General features: G+C 30.9%; 1 protein-coding gene across 2 annotated transcripts in view; it reads left to right on the forward strand.

Annotated features, from left to right (window-relative positions):
• Window positions 1-17,373, forward strand: part of LOC145321951 (rhophilin-2-A-like) — a 150,647-nt gene that overhangs the window by 120,979 nt on the left and 12,295 nt on the right. For both annotated transcript variants that reach the window (XM_080163648.1, XM_080163649.1), the window contains exons 15-16: window positions 1,856-1,923; window positions 4,576-4,663. In XM_080163648.1, the coding sequence (XP_080019774.1) occupies window positions 1,856-1,923; window positions 4,576-4,663 (156 nt within the window). The remainder of the gene's footprint in view (window positions 1-1,855; window positions 1,924-4,575; window positions 4,664-17,373) is intronic.

Raw genomic sequence — 17,373 nt, forward strand, 5'->3', positions numbered from 1 at the left:
AGGTCTGTATGTCGATCATATGCATAACTTTCTCAGGGATTAAGGGGACATTGAACTATAATGTACGCCAGTACCCAAAGTTATATAAAGTAATAAAACTTTTATTGACTTTGTTGGTCGGTTAAAAACTAATAGTGTTTAAAATTTTCAACCAATATATGTGTATAATCTACATAAATAGTGATTTGTTTGTCATCATTTGGATGTATGTATAATCTATCGTCCATTGTCTTTTCCCTTAAGATTCTTAAAAGAAAGAATGAAATAAATTATATAAATATTAATTACAGTTTTTTCAATTCTTTGCTGTTATTGCTGCGCTACTTATGAACATAATATTCCTTGTTATATACTTTGAAACTTTTTTGAATAATCCTTTTAAGGAAGTATTATTGTCGTCTAATGTGCAAAAATGTTTATTATGCGATTTAATCATATTTTTTGGCATAAAGTTACCCTGTTAGACCAAAAGGAATTTCTATGACATGAAGTTTAAGTCGACAAAACACTAGTATCGTTCATCAACATTTTGTTATTTTGCTTATATATCTTATGTATACAGTGATCTTAAGGAATAAGACAAAGGATGATAAATTGATGTTCACACCCAATGATAATAAAACAATTATTACTCCTATAGATTTTAATTATTGGTTGAAAAGTTTGGACACTTCTTGTTTAAATCAACTAACCAGTGTGCAACCAAAGTTTTAAAGCCAATTAATAGGATAAAGTAGCTATAAAATTTTGGGTACCAGTGTAATTTACAGTCCAATGTCCCCTCCTTCCCTCCCTCCCTGTATATAATATTCTTCTAAATGAAAAATAATCTTGAAAGCCTGGCAGACGAACAGACGGACGGACAAAGGATTGATAAAGATGGCATCGCATTTTCATAATGGCAATTGCACTTTAAACTGCACGTAGGAGAAAAAGTTTTAGAGAGATATGACATCAAAGGAAAACTTTTCTAACACCAAAAATGATGTAGTTGATTTTTAAACAAAAACAAATGCTTGTATATCCTTTCGAAAGTAACAGAAGTATTGTCAAAACATAATTTACTTCCATGGCCATATCACTATATGTCTGAGTATTAATATTATCATACATCTCAGGGAAGGAGGGGATATTGGTCTATATTTAACAACTTACAAAGGTTTACAAGAATGTCATCTTATTCAATAGATTATAAACTTTGAGAACTTTTATTTCAACTTGTTCGGGTTGTACAAACTAACAGTGATCTAAATTATCCGCCAATAATTAAAATAATCAGAAATAAGGCATAATATTGTTATCATAATAAATTTCATACATTTCATCGTCCATTGTCTTATCCTTTAAGAAGACCGAGAAATTGGACAACATTTTTTTCTTTAGTTTATGTATCCCTAATATACCATATCTAAAATTCGCAATGGTCATTACACCTTATCACCCCTAATCATAAGGTTAAGGGTTATTAGGAAAAACAAAATAGTCAGGGAGCTTAAGGGATAAGACAATAAAAGAAAAATTTATTAATATCCCCATTGCTAATACACTCTCTAGATTAAAATTGTTTGATAAAAAGATTGGACACTTCAATTTCAAACCACCTAATAATATGTCCCATAAAAGTGCCCAATTTTTTTAGCCAACGAATAAGAAAACATAGTTATTAGTGTAAAAACAGATCATTGCCCCCTTCCTTCCTGAAAATTCCAGCGAGAAAAAAAAACCTGATAAACGTTGAAGTGTAGTGTTGACTTACATATACAATAGTTAATGTCGACAATATTGCATATTAGAAAATGGTTGACATATCTTCGAAATATTGGGTTAGTCTAAAAAAATTATCTGTGTTTTTCAGTGTTTGGGTCCTGTGGCCGTTTTTAACGCGAAGCATCATTGGAGCGCCCCCAGAACCGTTCATCTCAGGTAAAAACTATTTGTAGAGTAGCTGCGCTACTTATTTTATTATATTTTTTTAATACTTTTATCTGAAGCTTAAGGTCTCAATAACCACTGAACTGATTGGGTTTTTATTTTAAGTAAACTTCACATAAGCCCTGTGATGATTCTATGCTATTTCATTTTTTGATTTAAGTCTTGGTTTTAAGCCCATTTCTTCCGATGCTGTGAGTATTGGTGCAAAAAATGGGGACATGATTCCAGTGACGTCATATTTTTCTTTCCCGAAAAAGGGAAGGGGAGAAGAAAAAAAGAGATGGGAGAAAAGGGGGTTTTCCCCATCTCTTTTGAAGAGATTTTCTTCCCCCCTTCCCTTTTTCGGGAAAGGAAAATATGACGTCACTGGAATCATGTCCCCATTTTTTGCACCAATACTCACAGCATCATTTCTTCCACTTTAATTTTAGAGCCCCTAGATGCTAGGGGTGCAACCACTAGTTGTTGGTTGTAGTTGACATACAACCATTGAGATAGATAGGTTTGGTATGAGCTTCATGTTTTAATATATTATATAAAAAATAAAATTGAATATCATCCATAACGATGTTGCTACAGTAATCATTAAAATCACTTGTTCGAGTTATATTTTAAAAGTTCTATAGTCTCAACCCAGTTTGAATTTTATTTTTTCCCCTGAAAAGCATAGCATAATAGAAAGACTGGTAGATAAAGAGAATGACAGACAGACAGATAAAGACAAACAGAAGGAGAGAAAGGCAAATCAAAAGACATACTAAAAGATACTGTCACAGAGAGTTATCTGAACCTCTGTATAGTTTCTTATAGCGTCATCTGGACAGTCAATAGTCATAGAATAAGCTCCTTTTGTAAAAAAAAAAAATTTAAAGGACATTTATCAAACAAAATTCTGGATTTTTGTAAATTTGATTGAAAATTGAGGCATATTTTGGCCAAGTGCCTAAAAATCAACTCCCACTCGGCTTCTTAAGAAAAATAAAAGGTCACTCCACATTTTTGATTTTTATAATAACCCAGGATCTTAATGGATAAGACAATATGTAATATATTGACATACATCCCCAATTATGTGTATTTTTCCTCTATGACTAACCTTTTTGGAAAGCCATAGCCCTGCAAGGCCCATTACTGCAGAGCTCTAGCCTAGCGTTGGTACACTGTACACACAATGTAATCTAACCTAAAGTAAAAAAGAAACACGCGAAAACTAACCCTCCTCTCATATTTTTGATTTATTCTAAAATAAGGGGGATGGGGATTGTGAGCTCTAATAGGCACTTTGAAGGAAACCGTCATAGTAGTTCATTGCCTTTTCTCCTAGTAATCCCTATCAACTCATAAAAATAGTAATTTATAGTGTCCCTTTAAATAAGGCATTTTTGGAATTATATTTTAGGTTTTAGCGCCAAATTTTCACCAGATCTAGGGATAAAGCGTGATAACACAACATGTTTCTCAGATTAACAGGGATATAGGGATAATGCAATAAATAATAGATAAATTTTCACCAGGTCAAGGGATAAAGCGTGATAACACAACATGTTTCTCAGATTAACAGGGATAAAGGGATAATGCAATAAATAATAGATAAATTTTCACCAGGTCAAGGGATAAAGCGTGATAACACAACATGTTTCTCTGATTAACAGGGATATAGGGATAATGCAATAAATAATAGATAAATTTTCACCAGATCTAGGGATAAAGCGTGATAACACAACATGTTTCTCTGATTAACAGGGATATAGGGATAATGCAATAAATAATAGATAAATTTTCACCAGATCTAGGGATAACGCGTGATAACACAACATGTTTCTTAGATTAAAAGGAATATAGGGATGGTGCAATAGATAATTAATTATTTTTTTTGCTATTTTTGATTAACAAAATTACTTAATTTGTTGAAAGGTTGTTAATTTTTTATTTTGTAGCCTATTATATTCTTCAAACCTTTCGATTTTTTTTTGAGAGAAAAAAAATATATTTATCTCCTACGGGGAGGTTGTACTATCCCTTAGAGGTAATATCCCTATTGGGCTTAAGTTAAACCTAACCTAAAAATTGTATCAAAAATAGTTATCATTTCAATATTTTTGGGAGATCTAGGTTTCTACAAGTAATGTAAGAATTGTTAGGAAGCTAAGATGAAAAAATATAATATTACTAATCCCTTAACGTATGAAATTAAAAGGAAAGAAAATTATTAGAAAGATTATTATAGAGAGAAATTTCGATGAAACGGCCCCACCCAAAAATTAACTGTAAGCGATATTACTAATTAATCGAATTTTAGAAGCGAAGCTACTCCATAACTCATTTTGCGTCTGTTTGTCTCAGGGTTGAATTTAACATCTTAATTTTAATCAAAGACTTATTAATTGTTTGATTAGTAGTGAAGCTACTCTGTAATTCGAAATATCCGTCTGTATGTCACGTGCGATTCAGGTGAAACATGTTTTTTCTTGGTACTATTCAAGATAGACGGCTTACATTTTTTTACATCAATGGTATAATTTACTTAGTCTGTATGGTCTTGCTACTGAACATCTGTTCCACAAATCAATTAACATGTCTTATGTGCTTTGCTATTTATGAATATTGTCATCCTTGTTATTTGATTAATATCATTATTTTTAGAAAACGAGATGACGAAGGTTATGGGTTCAGCGTGAGAGGTGACGCTCCCGTGGTTATTGCTGGAGTCGAGGCCGCCAGTCTTGCACATGTAAGTTTTTTCGTTCTTGTCACTATGTTGACTGCAGAGATTAAATCAGTGGGGTGTGATGCTAGATTTACAATTAATAGAAATTAATAGTAGAGCAGGAGATTCGAACCAATTACCCCCTGCATCATTAATGATAAGATTTAAGTTAGCAGTTGTACAATTGATTGTCATTTAAGATCCAATGGATGGTTGTTTTAGCATTAATATCTATTTCTACATTTTGTGTTTAAAAAAATTACAGTACAAAAATGCATACATTATTATTGCGGTAAAAATAAACTAGCGAAAATTATGATAAATTATAATAATAACGAGGACAATAACAAGAAAAATAGCAAAGCTTTTTAAAACAACTAAACAAACGAAAAACAAAAAATTTAATTTACTTTAATTTGTAACGCATATATTCCTTAACATCGTAGTAATCTTTAACTTATCCCGAGAAAAAAATATGTTACCAAAGATATGAAACAAATGAACTATTCATATTCATATTCAACTTATTGTTCCGATTTTAGAGTTGCTACGCTTTCCAAATTATACCTAAATGTTAAAGGAATCAACATGTTTAAAAAAATAATAATATTCAAAACACAGCACAAATCAAACTTTGTTTTTCTAAAAACATTATTTCTTTAAATTAGGATTAGATTATTAGTTTTTATGGCTGATTAATTTTTATTTCAATTAAATAGCGTATTATTTAATATTTAGATTTAATTTAAACTATGCATTACTAACCACAAAACCATATATGTATATATTATTGATTATTAATTAATAAGCATTTAACCTCAGATAAAAGAAGTTATATCTAATAATAATCACAAAAACGACAAAGCACAAATTGTGTCAAAATTGATCCATGTGACGTAATAAAATTGAGGGTGATGAGAGGAGAAGTGGGAAAGAAAACCCCCTAAAATAGATATGGATAATCCCTCATTTTTATGATGTCACATGGATGATTTTTGACACAATTTGGGCTTTGTCACTAAAACAGTTAGATTAAAGTTTGATTAAGTATGATAGAATCATCATTGCATAATTTTAAACCCTGCATGATGAATGATTCTTGTAAGAATAAGGTATAATATAGAAAATCGATGTTACTAAAATTAAAACAAAAAAAAGAACCTTTTGAATGTGGTAGAATTTTTCTTTCTGTTAATTTTTTTTGCAATTTGATAATAGTTTCTCATGTTCGTTTATCTTATCATTTGAATTTTTGAACTTCGCCTTTATGATTGAAACCAACGTTGTTAAATGCTTCTAACACTATTTGGTATACTAGCGATTGCGCCTCTAGCATTTAGGGGCTATTTTAATGGGTAGAAAAGGGCAGATGATAGTCTAAAATCATACCAAGACTTAAATCTGAAAAATAAAATAGCCTAACACAAGCTTAAGACCAATGTAAAGCTTCCCTTAAAAGGAGAACTCAACTTGTTCAGAAGTTACCTAAATTTAAAACAACAAACAAAAAAAACCTTACTACTTGATATTTAAGGATTTAATAATTACTTTAACCCTGATTTAAAATTGTAAATAACTGATTTGATAGCGTGTGTGAAAATTATTAAAAATTTATCAAATCTTTGTTAGGGGATAAAAGGGATATTGTTTTTTAAACTTAAAATATCATAATGGATATAGGATATACGTGGATATATTGACAGGGGAAAATTTTTCGTCAATTTAGCTTGCTAATATGGACCTAATTTATTAATTCATCCATCTGGTGTAACATCCAAGTGATAATACATCCATTTATAAAACTTTTTTTCTTAATGCTTTATACATAAATCCGTGATTATTTTCTGTTATTTGTTTTTTTCCTTCAGATTTTTCTTAAATTATAACTTTAAGTAAGAAAATAAAACAATTTGTAAATAGAATTGACAATATAAGTATAGAATGTGGTAAATGTTTAAATACACCAAACCCCTTGGCTTAAATTTTGAAATAATTTATCTTTAGAGGGTTAAGCTTCCTTTAAAAAAAACCATCACGCGTCGTATCAGAAGCTTCACCTTAAGATGAACTCTATCGGTCCATTGGTTAGCAAAATCTTACAACTATACGACATACTACATCTAGTTTATAATAGAATTTCAGGGGATATAAAAATATAATAACAGGAGGGGTTTACGCGGTCTATAAATAAAATTTTCTATTTTCATCTGTGAAAAAATGTGAAATTTATTAAGATGTTTTAACTTAATTGATCCTTTGATTGTTTTTAGATTTCACAATAAAAACAAACATTTCAATTTTATTAAAATACACTTAATAACTTTGTTGTCTTATGTCCAAGGAGGGAGGAGACATTAGGCTGTTTATTATGATAGTCCCAAAGTTTTATGATAACGTTTTCATATTTGTTTACACAACAACATTGGGAACTGTTAAATGAATTTTGATTTGTTAGTTCATTAAGTTTGAGTGTTCAAACGTTACAACGACTAATTCTAATCTACATAAGGGGGTAATTTTGTGTATCATCATTGGGGATGTACACCAGTTTATAGCATAGACGTCCAAAGGGGGGGGGGTAATGGGGTGATTACCCCCCCCCCCAAAATAAAAAAGCTTGGACGTACCTGGTTTATAGTCCGTGGTCTTATCCCTTTAGATTCCTGCAAGTGTCGATATATTAAAGATAGCTAGGGTTAACAGGGAACCATGTGATGAAAACTGACGGAAATGTTACTGGTCAGTTTACAGCTTTTTTGCCTTTTTTATTTTTGATTGATATACATGAAATATTTAAAATATTGTTCATACTTTAATTCAAAAATCTAAGACAGCAAGAGCAATAAAGTTATTATTTTTTGCCTACAAATTTTAGGTCAGTCAAAAATTACCATTTTTGAAGACAATAATACTTGCGTGAAATATCGTACTCAACAATATCATGATGTAATTGTTTAAACCACATAAGAAAAAAAAGGATTTTTATTTTGTAATTAGCTAAATATTAGCTGGTCCGAATGGGTTTTACTATTCAGAGAAGCTTGGAAAATGTTTTTGGGTGCTTTTATTATTTCCCCGTCCTCCCCTAGAGGCTAGAAGCGTGGCTACTAGATTTTTTCTTCAAAAATTGGAAGATTGGTAGTTTTATTCTGGGGATTAATTAATTTATCTTTTATTTACCTATCCAACAACACTATTTAGTTCTTGACTCATCTAAAGTAGCCTTAAACCAGACCATGGTCGGTATAAAGCTTTCTTGAAAAGTATCCCCTGTCAAAACTGTTGACATTTTGTCGAAATGATATTTCAATACTTTAGGTCAACATAGTCTAATTACATGTGACTTGTACTGATACTCATGACAGAGGCCGTTTTTAAGATCCTATTGGTCACACCAAGACACACATACAACTAATTCGTCAGATTTTGTAGTATTATGAGATAACTTGCATATTTCTCGTATTAAATTCACTCGCCATAGCGAGAAATTAGTCAAGAGGAACAAAATACAGGGAATTAAGGGATTGTAGATTACAATTAGTGGTTGAAACGTTTGGACGCAAACATTTCAATTTTATCAAAATAAACTTAATAATGTTTTGCCATATGTCCAGAGATCTAAATGGATAAGACAATGGCAGATAAATTAATATACATCCCAAATTATGATACTCAGAATTAACCTCTTATGTAGTGGTAGAAATGTTTGGACATTCAACTTATTGAACCAATTAATTGCAATACAATAAAAGTCCCCAAAGTTGTCAAGCTAACGAATAAAAAAATGTTATTATAAACTTGGAGACTTGTGTAACAAAACCTATCTTAAATAATTATTTCGACTTTTCAAAAAGTAGTCATAACTGATATATTATCATTAAGCTACCATAAACTCATATCTAACACTATTCTCATAATGAAATTATGACTATTGTTTTTTATGTTGATTAAATAACAGCCCCTCTTTTTATTGTTACTAATATTTTTTTCCAATTGTTCTTTCTTCCCTGAGTTTTAGACGTACATAAACATAAGACTTCGAAGTAATAGTGTGAATTCATATTAGCTAATTTTATTTTTCCTACAATTATTGTAATTGAATTTCATAATATAGTTGGAGTATGAAATGGATAAGATAATTCAGGCCTTTGAGCACTCTATACATGAATTTCTGTCTATAATTTAGAACTCAAATTTAATATACATCTTTTGATTGGGTTAGGAAGGAGAATAATATTCTAAAAATTAAATAAAATGATTTTCTTGGAAGATAAGACCTTTTCTCCATTTTGATTAATTTTGATAGTAAATTTATGTCTGTTTGTGTATGTACCCATGGATACCCCCCTCCCTCTCTTTCTTTCTGTCTGTACCTAACTTACTACTGGACCGAATATGGTCTCCCTTTTTAGAGCATCTCCTTGTAATATTTTCCAATGGTAAATTTTACATCTGATTTTATGAGAAGTTTTCCCTATCTTTGAGTATGTTATGTTAACCATTCTCTGCAATTATCTACCTATCTTATTAGAAGCGAAGCTTTTCCATATTTAGGGTCGGTGGAAGTCCGTTCGTCTGTAAGTTATCATTAATTTAGGCTTGTTAACATTGTTCTATCGATTTCAAACTTTGCATTTAGGTTCATTTGCATCTTCCCTATAATAGTTACCAAAATTAAGTATTTCCATTAAAAACATTTAATTTTATTAGCAATCCTATTCACTTGATTTTTGGAAGATTTTTTGGTATCTGATCATGTCTTATTGGTTGAGCTTCGCTGTTATGGATGTTGTCATCCTTGTTCATATAAAATTATATACCCCTTATAATTGGTAATGGCGTGTGTACTGCGTATGATTGACACCTGCAGGGGTGTGTCACACGGGTTAGGTAAATACAGTCAGGGAGGGAGGGAGATGGCAACTGAATCTTCAGTCATTCTCATTCCTTGGCACTTTTATTTATTCTTCTTGGGTTGATTTAAATTTACAGTAACTTTTCCATCAATAATTTTATTCTACAGAAGGGGTAATTTAAGTTTATAATCATTTGAGGATGTGTATAAGTTTATCATCCATTGTCTTATCCTATAGAATCCGTGGATAAATAAGGCTCTCTACTACAATTATAATTATTTGCAATTTGCCTCAAAATCCAATGTGACATTATTTTATAGATTATAGGCAATGTGCAATTATATTGAATCTATATTACTAGCGGCTACGCCCCTAGAGGCCCTCCAATTTCAATTTTAGTTTTATAAAGAAAAAGGGAGAAAAAAATTTTCTCGCGGTGATTTCACTTATGATGTTAGAGATACCCAACCCCAAAATAGTTATAAACCTTTCCTGGAACTATAGGAAGCTTCATGTTGAAGTGGAACCATATCAATTTATCAGTTAGTGAAATCCCTTAGTACACACAGACAGACATCCTGTTACTTTTATATAAGAATAATATACTATAATAATTAGAAACAATGAAAATATTTAAAGATAGATGCAGAATAGTTTTGATTGAGATTAAATATCCCCTCACTAGGGATACAGGGATAGAACAATGGATAATATATCAACCTTAACACCATTATGTCTAACTTAAAATTTTAAAATTAAAATTTTTTCATGTTTTCAAACCTACTTTTTAAAAAAATACATTCACTATTCTAATCGATTTAAAGAAGATATGTTTCGATTTTATCATTTTCGATTCATTTTGCCTCTTGTAAAAGTGAATCAAGCAATTTAAACTATTAGATCCAACATTTCCCTGCATCCCAATATTCTCTACACAGTAATGGTATAAATTTACAAATAATATTCTGGGTAGGTATCAATTTATAGTCCTTTGTGCTTTCCCTTAATTCCTGGGTAATTAGCAACAGGAATTAACAAGAATTGCAGGTGTTCTTTCCCTTCCGTATTTTATATATATTTATCAAAATAGCAAAAACATTTGCAGAAAGTCAAAAGTTAATATTTAAATAATAAAACCAAACATTTCTTGACTTAAAATCTATCTTTTTAGGATATCTTTTACTTTTAAAATCAAAGTTAGGTCTAAATTTAACAATTTAATTCATTTAGGTACACAATAAGTTTGTTTTCAGATTGTTTTTGCACACCAAATTTACTACAACATTATCTCTATATATCGAAACGGAGCTTGAACCACCCACCCCCCTTAAATGATAAACTGATATACATCCCCAATGATGATAAAGAAAATTACTCAGTCTGCAGATTAGAATTATTGTTTGAAAATTTTGGACACTTGTCATGATTCACTAGAAATGTTTTTAAGTCTACGAATAAGTTAACTTGATTATAAAACTTTGGGTATATGTCATTATATAAAAGTGATTGTGGCTGACTTATTATTACCTTGACGCTATTCTATAATGACATCATGACATACTTTGATAGAATTGGCGAGCAGGGGAGGGGAGTTGTTGTGGTCCACTCTCAAATTAGTTGATTATAACAAATTTACTACTATTTTACTTTTCTTCCTGTTAAGCTTCAAAATTAAATACAAATTAATATCAAAATTAAACACAAACTTACATATCAATTCAAAAATAAGTTGCGAAACATTGAAAAGGCCAAACAAATTATGATATTCTTTAAAAACAATCGTCTATCTTACAGCTGCAGAGAAAATCTCATTTTTCCAAAACGTTTCAGACTAACGGTCATTTTGAATTATAGAGTTTGTGCAATATTTAAAAACTGCACAGCAAAAATGTACAAAACATTTTATTGCCTGCTTACTTTTACAAAAAATTAACATCAAAGCTTTCATGTTAAAATCTTAAAGATAAGAAAGATGTTTTTTTTTACAAAAATGTTAATGACGTTTGCTTGCCAACTTATGTAGATACCAACTTCAAAATATTAAATTTTTTAAAACAACCAAAATGTGTTCTGCGAAGTTTTGCTTTCCTCATTATGTCTGTATTACTGTCTATACTTGTGTAATGTATTTGTTTGTGAATTATTCTATAAATGTACTCTGTACCAAGACGTTAAAAGTTCCTTCCCAGTAAAAAATAACTTTTAAACCTATTATCAATTTCGTTAAGATCTCGGTATTCTCCTAACTGATCGTGTTATCTGATTTTGGAAAACCTCATATAGGTCCTGGGATGGTTTTATGCCATTTTAAAGTTTTTGGATGTTTTTAGGCTTATATGCTCCCTCTATATCCTCTTCGAATAGAGAGCCCTTAGAGGTTAAGGGCACAGTCGCTAGTTTTTTGTTATTTATTATTTGACCATGAAACTGAAGCTTATAAAAATGACGTCATACTGGGCTATCATTAGTCAATTAAAATTAAAACTGGGCTGCCATTGGTAGTTTAGTGTGTATATGGGCCTTTCAATGGTCATTATTTAGAATTTTTTTATAGGCACTATAAAGAGCTGCCAAGAAACTCAATTTTAACTGTACATAATTTGGTGACCAATAATTTTTTGGTTGCTGAATTAAATTACATAAAAATGTTTTGTCTTAATTCAATTAATAATCATGTTAAAATAAAAATACACGCCTTTTTTTAAAAAAAAGACTGCTATAAAAATTGACACCTAAATATACGGTTCCAGACCTACAAAATATATTTTTGAGTTTTGTACTGCTATAAAATATACATTCCATTGCAAAAAAACGCGATCTTTGGTTTGTTTAAATGTCCATTTATTTTGCATTTCTCAAGAATGTCTAGCTCGATCATTTAATACCTTGGGATTTAAATATCCATTTATGCTAAATTTTGTTTGCTTAAATAACTCATTTAAACTTAAGAGAGGTTATGATATTAACATAAGGCTTCTATTCTGTCATTGGTATGATGTTACAAATAGTAAAAAGAGGAACTTGATATTAATGCTTCATCTTGATAGAAAATATCAACAATGTCGTCTTTGTATTTAGGAATGGTGTCCATTTTTAAGGGATCTCAAGGGATAAGACAATCAACGTTAAATTGAAGTATATATTGAAATCAATGGTTGAATAGTTTGAATATTGCCAAATTTTGTAACCATCCAATTAAGAGTTAATAAAACTTTGGGTACCAGTATAATTTACAATCCAATATCCCCTCCCTCTTTGCCATTTGTTAGAAAAGTCTACACCTTGACCGTTTGTAAAATCAAAAATGTACACATTTTGAAATATAATTTTGTCGGCCAATTTACAAATCATAATACAGTTTTTTTTTTAACAGAATTGTCCACCTTAACGTCACGACAATATTAGATTATTCTATTAAATTTTTTAGACTGACAATTTTTAGTTTTGAATTAATAGCTTTGTCCAAGCTTCTGGGGGTGATATTTGGTTTTTATTTGTACACAAAGTGGGAGGCAGAGGGCAGAAAACTAGCCTAAAACCACCCGTAGACTTAAATTTAATAGAATAGCTTAAAACCATCATGAAACTTATGCGAAGATTCACTAAATAGAGAACTCATATTCGGTACAGTGGTTAGCGAGATCTTAACAGGCAAATATGCAATAGGATATTTACTTTAATTCTAATGTCCAAAAAGTAAAGTTATTATTAAGTGATGAAAATATCAGCAACATAAATGCTTTTCTATTTGGGGTACATTAAAACTTAGTTCACTTTGATCTGCATTCTTGCAATTATTTCATATTTAGGACCAAAAAGGCAAAAATTATACAACACTGCATTTTTTGATATAATAGCCAAATTGGTTCAGTGGTTTCCAAGATCTTAAGCCACAGATGACATACTCAGATTTTATTTTTGAGGGCACTTTTTAAAGACATTTTTAGTTTGATGTATGCTAATTTTTGCTAAAAAAAACTGTAATAGCCCTGAAATTAAAAATTGTTCAAATTGACTAGCCATAGCGATTAATGTCAAACGCATCAGTTAGTTTCTGATGGAATCTTTATAGATAATTGTATAAACTGCCCCGATGATGATAAACTCAATTACCCTTACCGTAGATTAAAATTATTGATTGATAAGTTAGGTCACTAATAGTTTAAAACAAACCAATCACAATTCAATTAAAGTACTCAATAATTTTAACGCCAACGAATAAGAAAACGTGATATTATAAAAAGTATAAATTACAGTCAAATGTGCCCTACTCCCCTTATATTATATTATTATGTCAACAAAGGACAATCATTGTAAGGTGTTAAATAAAAGTGGTCATAGCTGACATTCTATCGACTTGCAATTATGTCATATAACAATATGATGACAGCCGGGAAGGGAGGGGGCATTGAGCTGTTTATTACACTTGTCCACAAATTTTTATATTAACGTTTTCTTATTCTTGGATTAACAACTTTAATTGAATTTTGATTTGTTGGTTCATAAAGTTGAGTGTCCAAACGTTTCAACAACTAAGGGGGGGGGGGAAGTTTGTACACTTATAGGAAATGAAATTCAGTATCAAAGTTTGGGAGGGACGTGTGGGCTTGTTTTTAAAGTTATCAACCTAATTCTTTTTGTAAAATCTCTTATATGACTGGATGTACACGGAAAACTTTGAAAATTGAATTTTGGTACTTTCCTTCAAGAGGCTAGTGGAGCAAAAGACCCCCCAAAACACTAAAAATATGAGTTCTGAGCTTATTTTTAGAGATATCAACCTAATTTTTTAAATGAAAACTTTTTAAAAATAACTGAACTTAGTAACCATTACACATTTCATTTTGGGACTTTCCTTCTTGGGGCTTGTGGAGCAAGAGACCCCCCAAAACTAAGAGAAGGAGTTCTGAGCTTATTTTTGAAGATATCAACCTGATTTTTTTCAAAGAAAACTTTTTAAAAATAACTGAACTAAGTAACTAATACACATTTCATTTTGGGACTTTCCTTCTAGGGGCTTGTGGAGCAAGAGACCCCTCAAAACTAAGAACAGGAGTTCTGAGCTTATTTTTGAAGATATCAACCTGATTTTTTTCAATGAAAACTTTTTAAAAGTAACTGAACTTAGTAACCATTACACATTTCATTTTGGGACTTTCCTTCTAGGGGCTTGTGGAGCAAGAGACCCCCCAAAACTAAGAGAAGGAGTTCTGCGCTTATTTTTGAAGATATCAACCTGATTTTTTTCAAAGAAAACTTTTTAAAAATAACTGAACTAAGTAACTAATACACATTTCATTTTGGGACTTTCCTTCTAGGGGCTTGTGGAGCAAGAGACCCCCCAAAACTAAGAACAGGAGTTCTGAGCTTATTTTTGAAGATATCAACCTGATTTTTTTCAATGAAAACTTTTAAAAAGTAACTGAACTTAGTAACCATTACACATTTCATTTTGGGACTTTCCTTCTAGGGGCTTGTGGAGCAAGAGACCCCCCAAAACTAAGAGAAGGAGTTCTGCGCTTATTTTTGAAGATATCAACCTGATTTTTTTCAAAGAAAACTTTTTAAAAATAACTGAACTAAGTAACTAATACACATTTCATTTTGGGACTTTCCTTCTAGGGGCTTGTGGAGCAAGAGACCCCCCAAAACTAAGAACAGGAGTTCTGAGCTTATTTTTGAAGATATCAACCTGATTTTTTTCAATGAAAACTTTTTAAAAGTAACTGAACTTAGTAACCATTACACATTTCATTTTGGGACTTTCCTTCTAGAGTCTTGTGGAGCAAGAGATCCCCCAAAACTAAGAATAGGAGTTCTGAGCTTATTTTGAAGATATCAACCTGATTTTTTTAAAGAAAACTTTTTAAAAATAACTGAACTAAGTAGGGTAAAGCGGGGCGAACTCGGTCTTTTTTTCGGTTTTTTGAACCTGCAAATCGTAAAAATTATTTTTTTTAAATGGGACCAAGACCAGTAGAAAGATCTCGGAAAAGTCGATCAGGTCCTAAAGGGACGTAAACCTAGGACATTGGGAAGTTTGTCAAAATTGATCTCTAAAACGGCACCGACTTCGCCCCGCCTTGAGGCGAAGTCGGTAGGGCATTTTCAAGCTTCAAAAAATCGATGACGTATTGATTTTATTACAGCATGCCCAAAAGGTAAAAGTTGCTAAATGTAATAAAGAGTATGCACAAAAAAATTTATTAAGATAGGTCAATTTTTTCTACCAAAAAAAATAATTTTTCCGAAGTACGCGAAATTTGACTTTTTTTTCGAAAATCTTTTTGATAAAAAACATAAAAATACTACTAGAAAAAATAACTTTTTATGACTTTAAAGGCCTGATCCTTAAAATTCAGGCAATTTTGAATAGATTTGGCCAAAAAAAATTAGTTTTATTAGCAAAATTTCCTAAAAAAATCAAGTTGAAAAAAAGAGAAAAGTTTGGCAAAATCTGTGGTCGATTTTCCAGCTTCATAAAACCTATGACATAGTGATTTAATTACAGCATGCCCTAAAGGTTAAAGTTGCTAAATGTAATAAAGAGCATTCCCAAAAAAAATTATGAAGATCAGACAATTTTTTCTACAAAAAAAAATAAATTTTTTCTAAGTACGAGAAATTTGACTTTTTTTCTCGAAAATTTCACTTTTTTATATAAAATTGAAAAAGTTAGTATAAAAAGTGAAAAAACCGAATTCGCCCCGCTTCACTTTTAGTCGATTTAAGAAAAAACTATTCAAGCTTTTTTAAAGTTTTAAACGGAAATGGATAGCCTATTAGATTCTTAATAAGTCCCCTGAAGACGTCTAAGCTCTAGCTCTTACCAGTTTTTGTCCAACTTACCGTTTTTCCGACCGAAGCAAAAAAATCGAAAAAAAAAATTTTTGTCGTCCGACTTTAAGACCAAATAAGTACCCTAAAAATTCATCTCACAAAAATTTCATTTTATACTTTTTTGTAGGCAATTTAATAAGGAACAAATTTGATTTTATGTTTTTTTCTGTCAGTCGATTAGAACATGGAGAAAAATGTTAATGAAGGTGGTCAAAAAAATACCGACTTCACCTCAAAACCGAGATCGCCCCGCTTTACCCTAACTATTACACATTTCATTTTGGGACTTTCCTTCTAGGGGCTTGTGAAGCAAGAGACCCCCCAAAACTAAGAACAGGAGTTCTGAGCTTATTTTTGAAGATATCAACCTGATTTTTTTAAAGAAAACTTTTTTAAAATAACTGAACTACCTAAGTAATCATTACACTTTTTATTTTTGGACTTTCCTTCTAAGGGCCTTGTGGAGCAAATGACCCCCCAAAACTAAAAATAGAAGTTCTGAGCTTATTTTTGAAGATATCAACCTGGTTTTTTTAAAGAAAACTTTTTAAAAATAACTGATCTAAGTGACCAGAACACATTTCATTTTGGGACTTTCCTTCTAAGGGCTTGTGGAGCAAAAGACCCCCCAAAACTAAAAATAGGAGTTTTAAGCTTATTTCTAAAGATATCAACCTAATTTTTTAAAGGAACTTTTTTAAAATAACAGAACTAAGTAACCTTTACAGATTTAATTTTGGGACTTTCTTTCTAGGGGCTAGTAAAGCAAAAGACCCCTGAAAACCATAAATATTAGTTCTGAGCTTATTTCTAAAGATATTAGGTAAGCTGATTTATTAAGGAAAACTTTTTTCTTTTAACTGAACTACGTAGCCACAACAGATTTGCTAAAAATCAGGTTGATATCTTTAAAAATAAGCTCAGAACTCATATTTTTAGTGTTTAGGGGGATCTTTTGCTCCACAAGCTGCTAGGAGGAAAGTCCCAAAATGAAATGTGTAATGGTTACTTAGTACGGTTCTGTCTAAAAAAGTTTTC

The sequence above is a fragment of the Acartia tonsa genome, chromosome 6 (assembly GCF_053477335.1).
Source record: "Acartia tonsa isolate MP-2025a chromosome 6, ASM5347733v1, whole genome shotgun sequence".
Lineage (NCBI taxonomy): Eukaryota > Metazoa > Arthropoda > Copepoda > Calanoida > Acartiidae > Acartia > Acartia tonsa.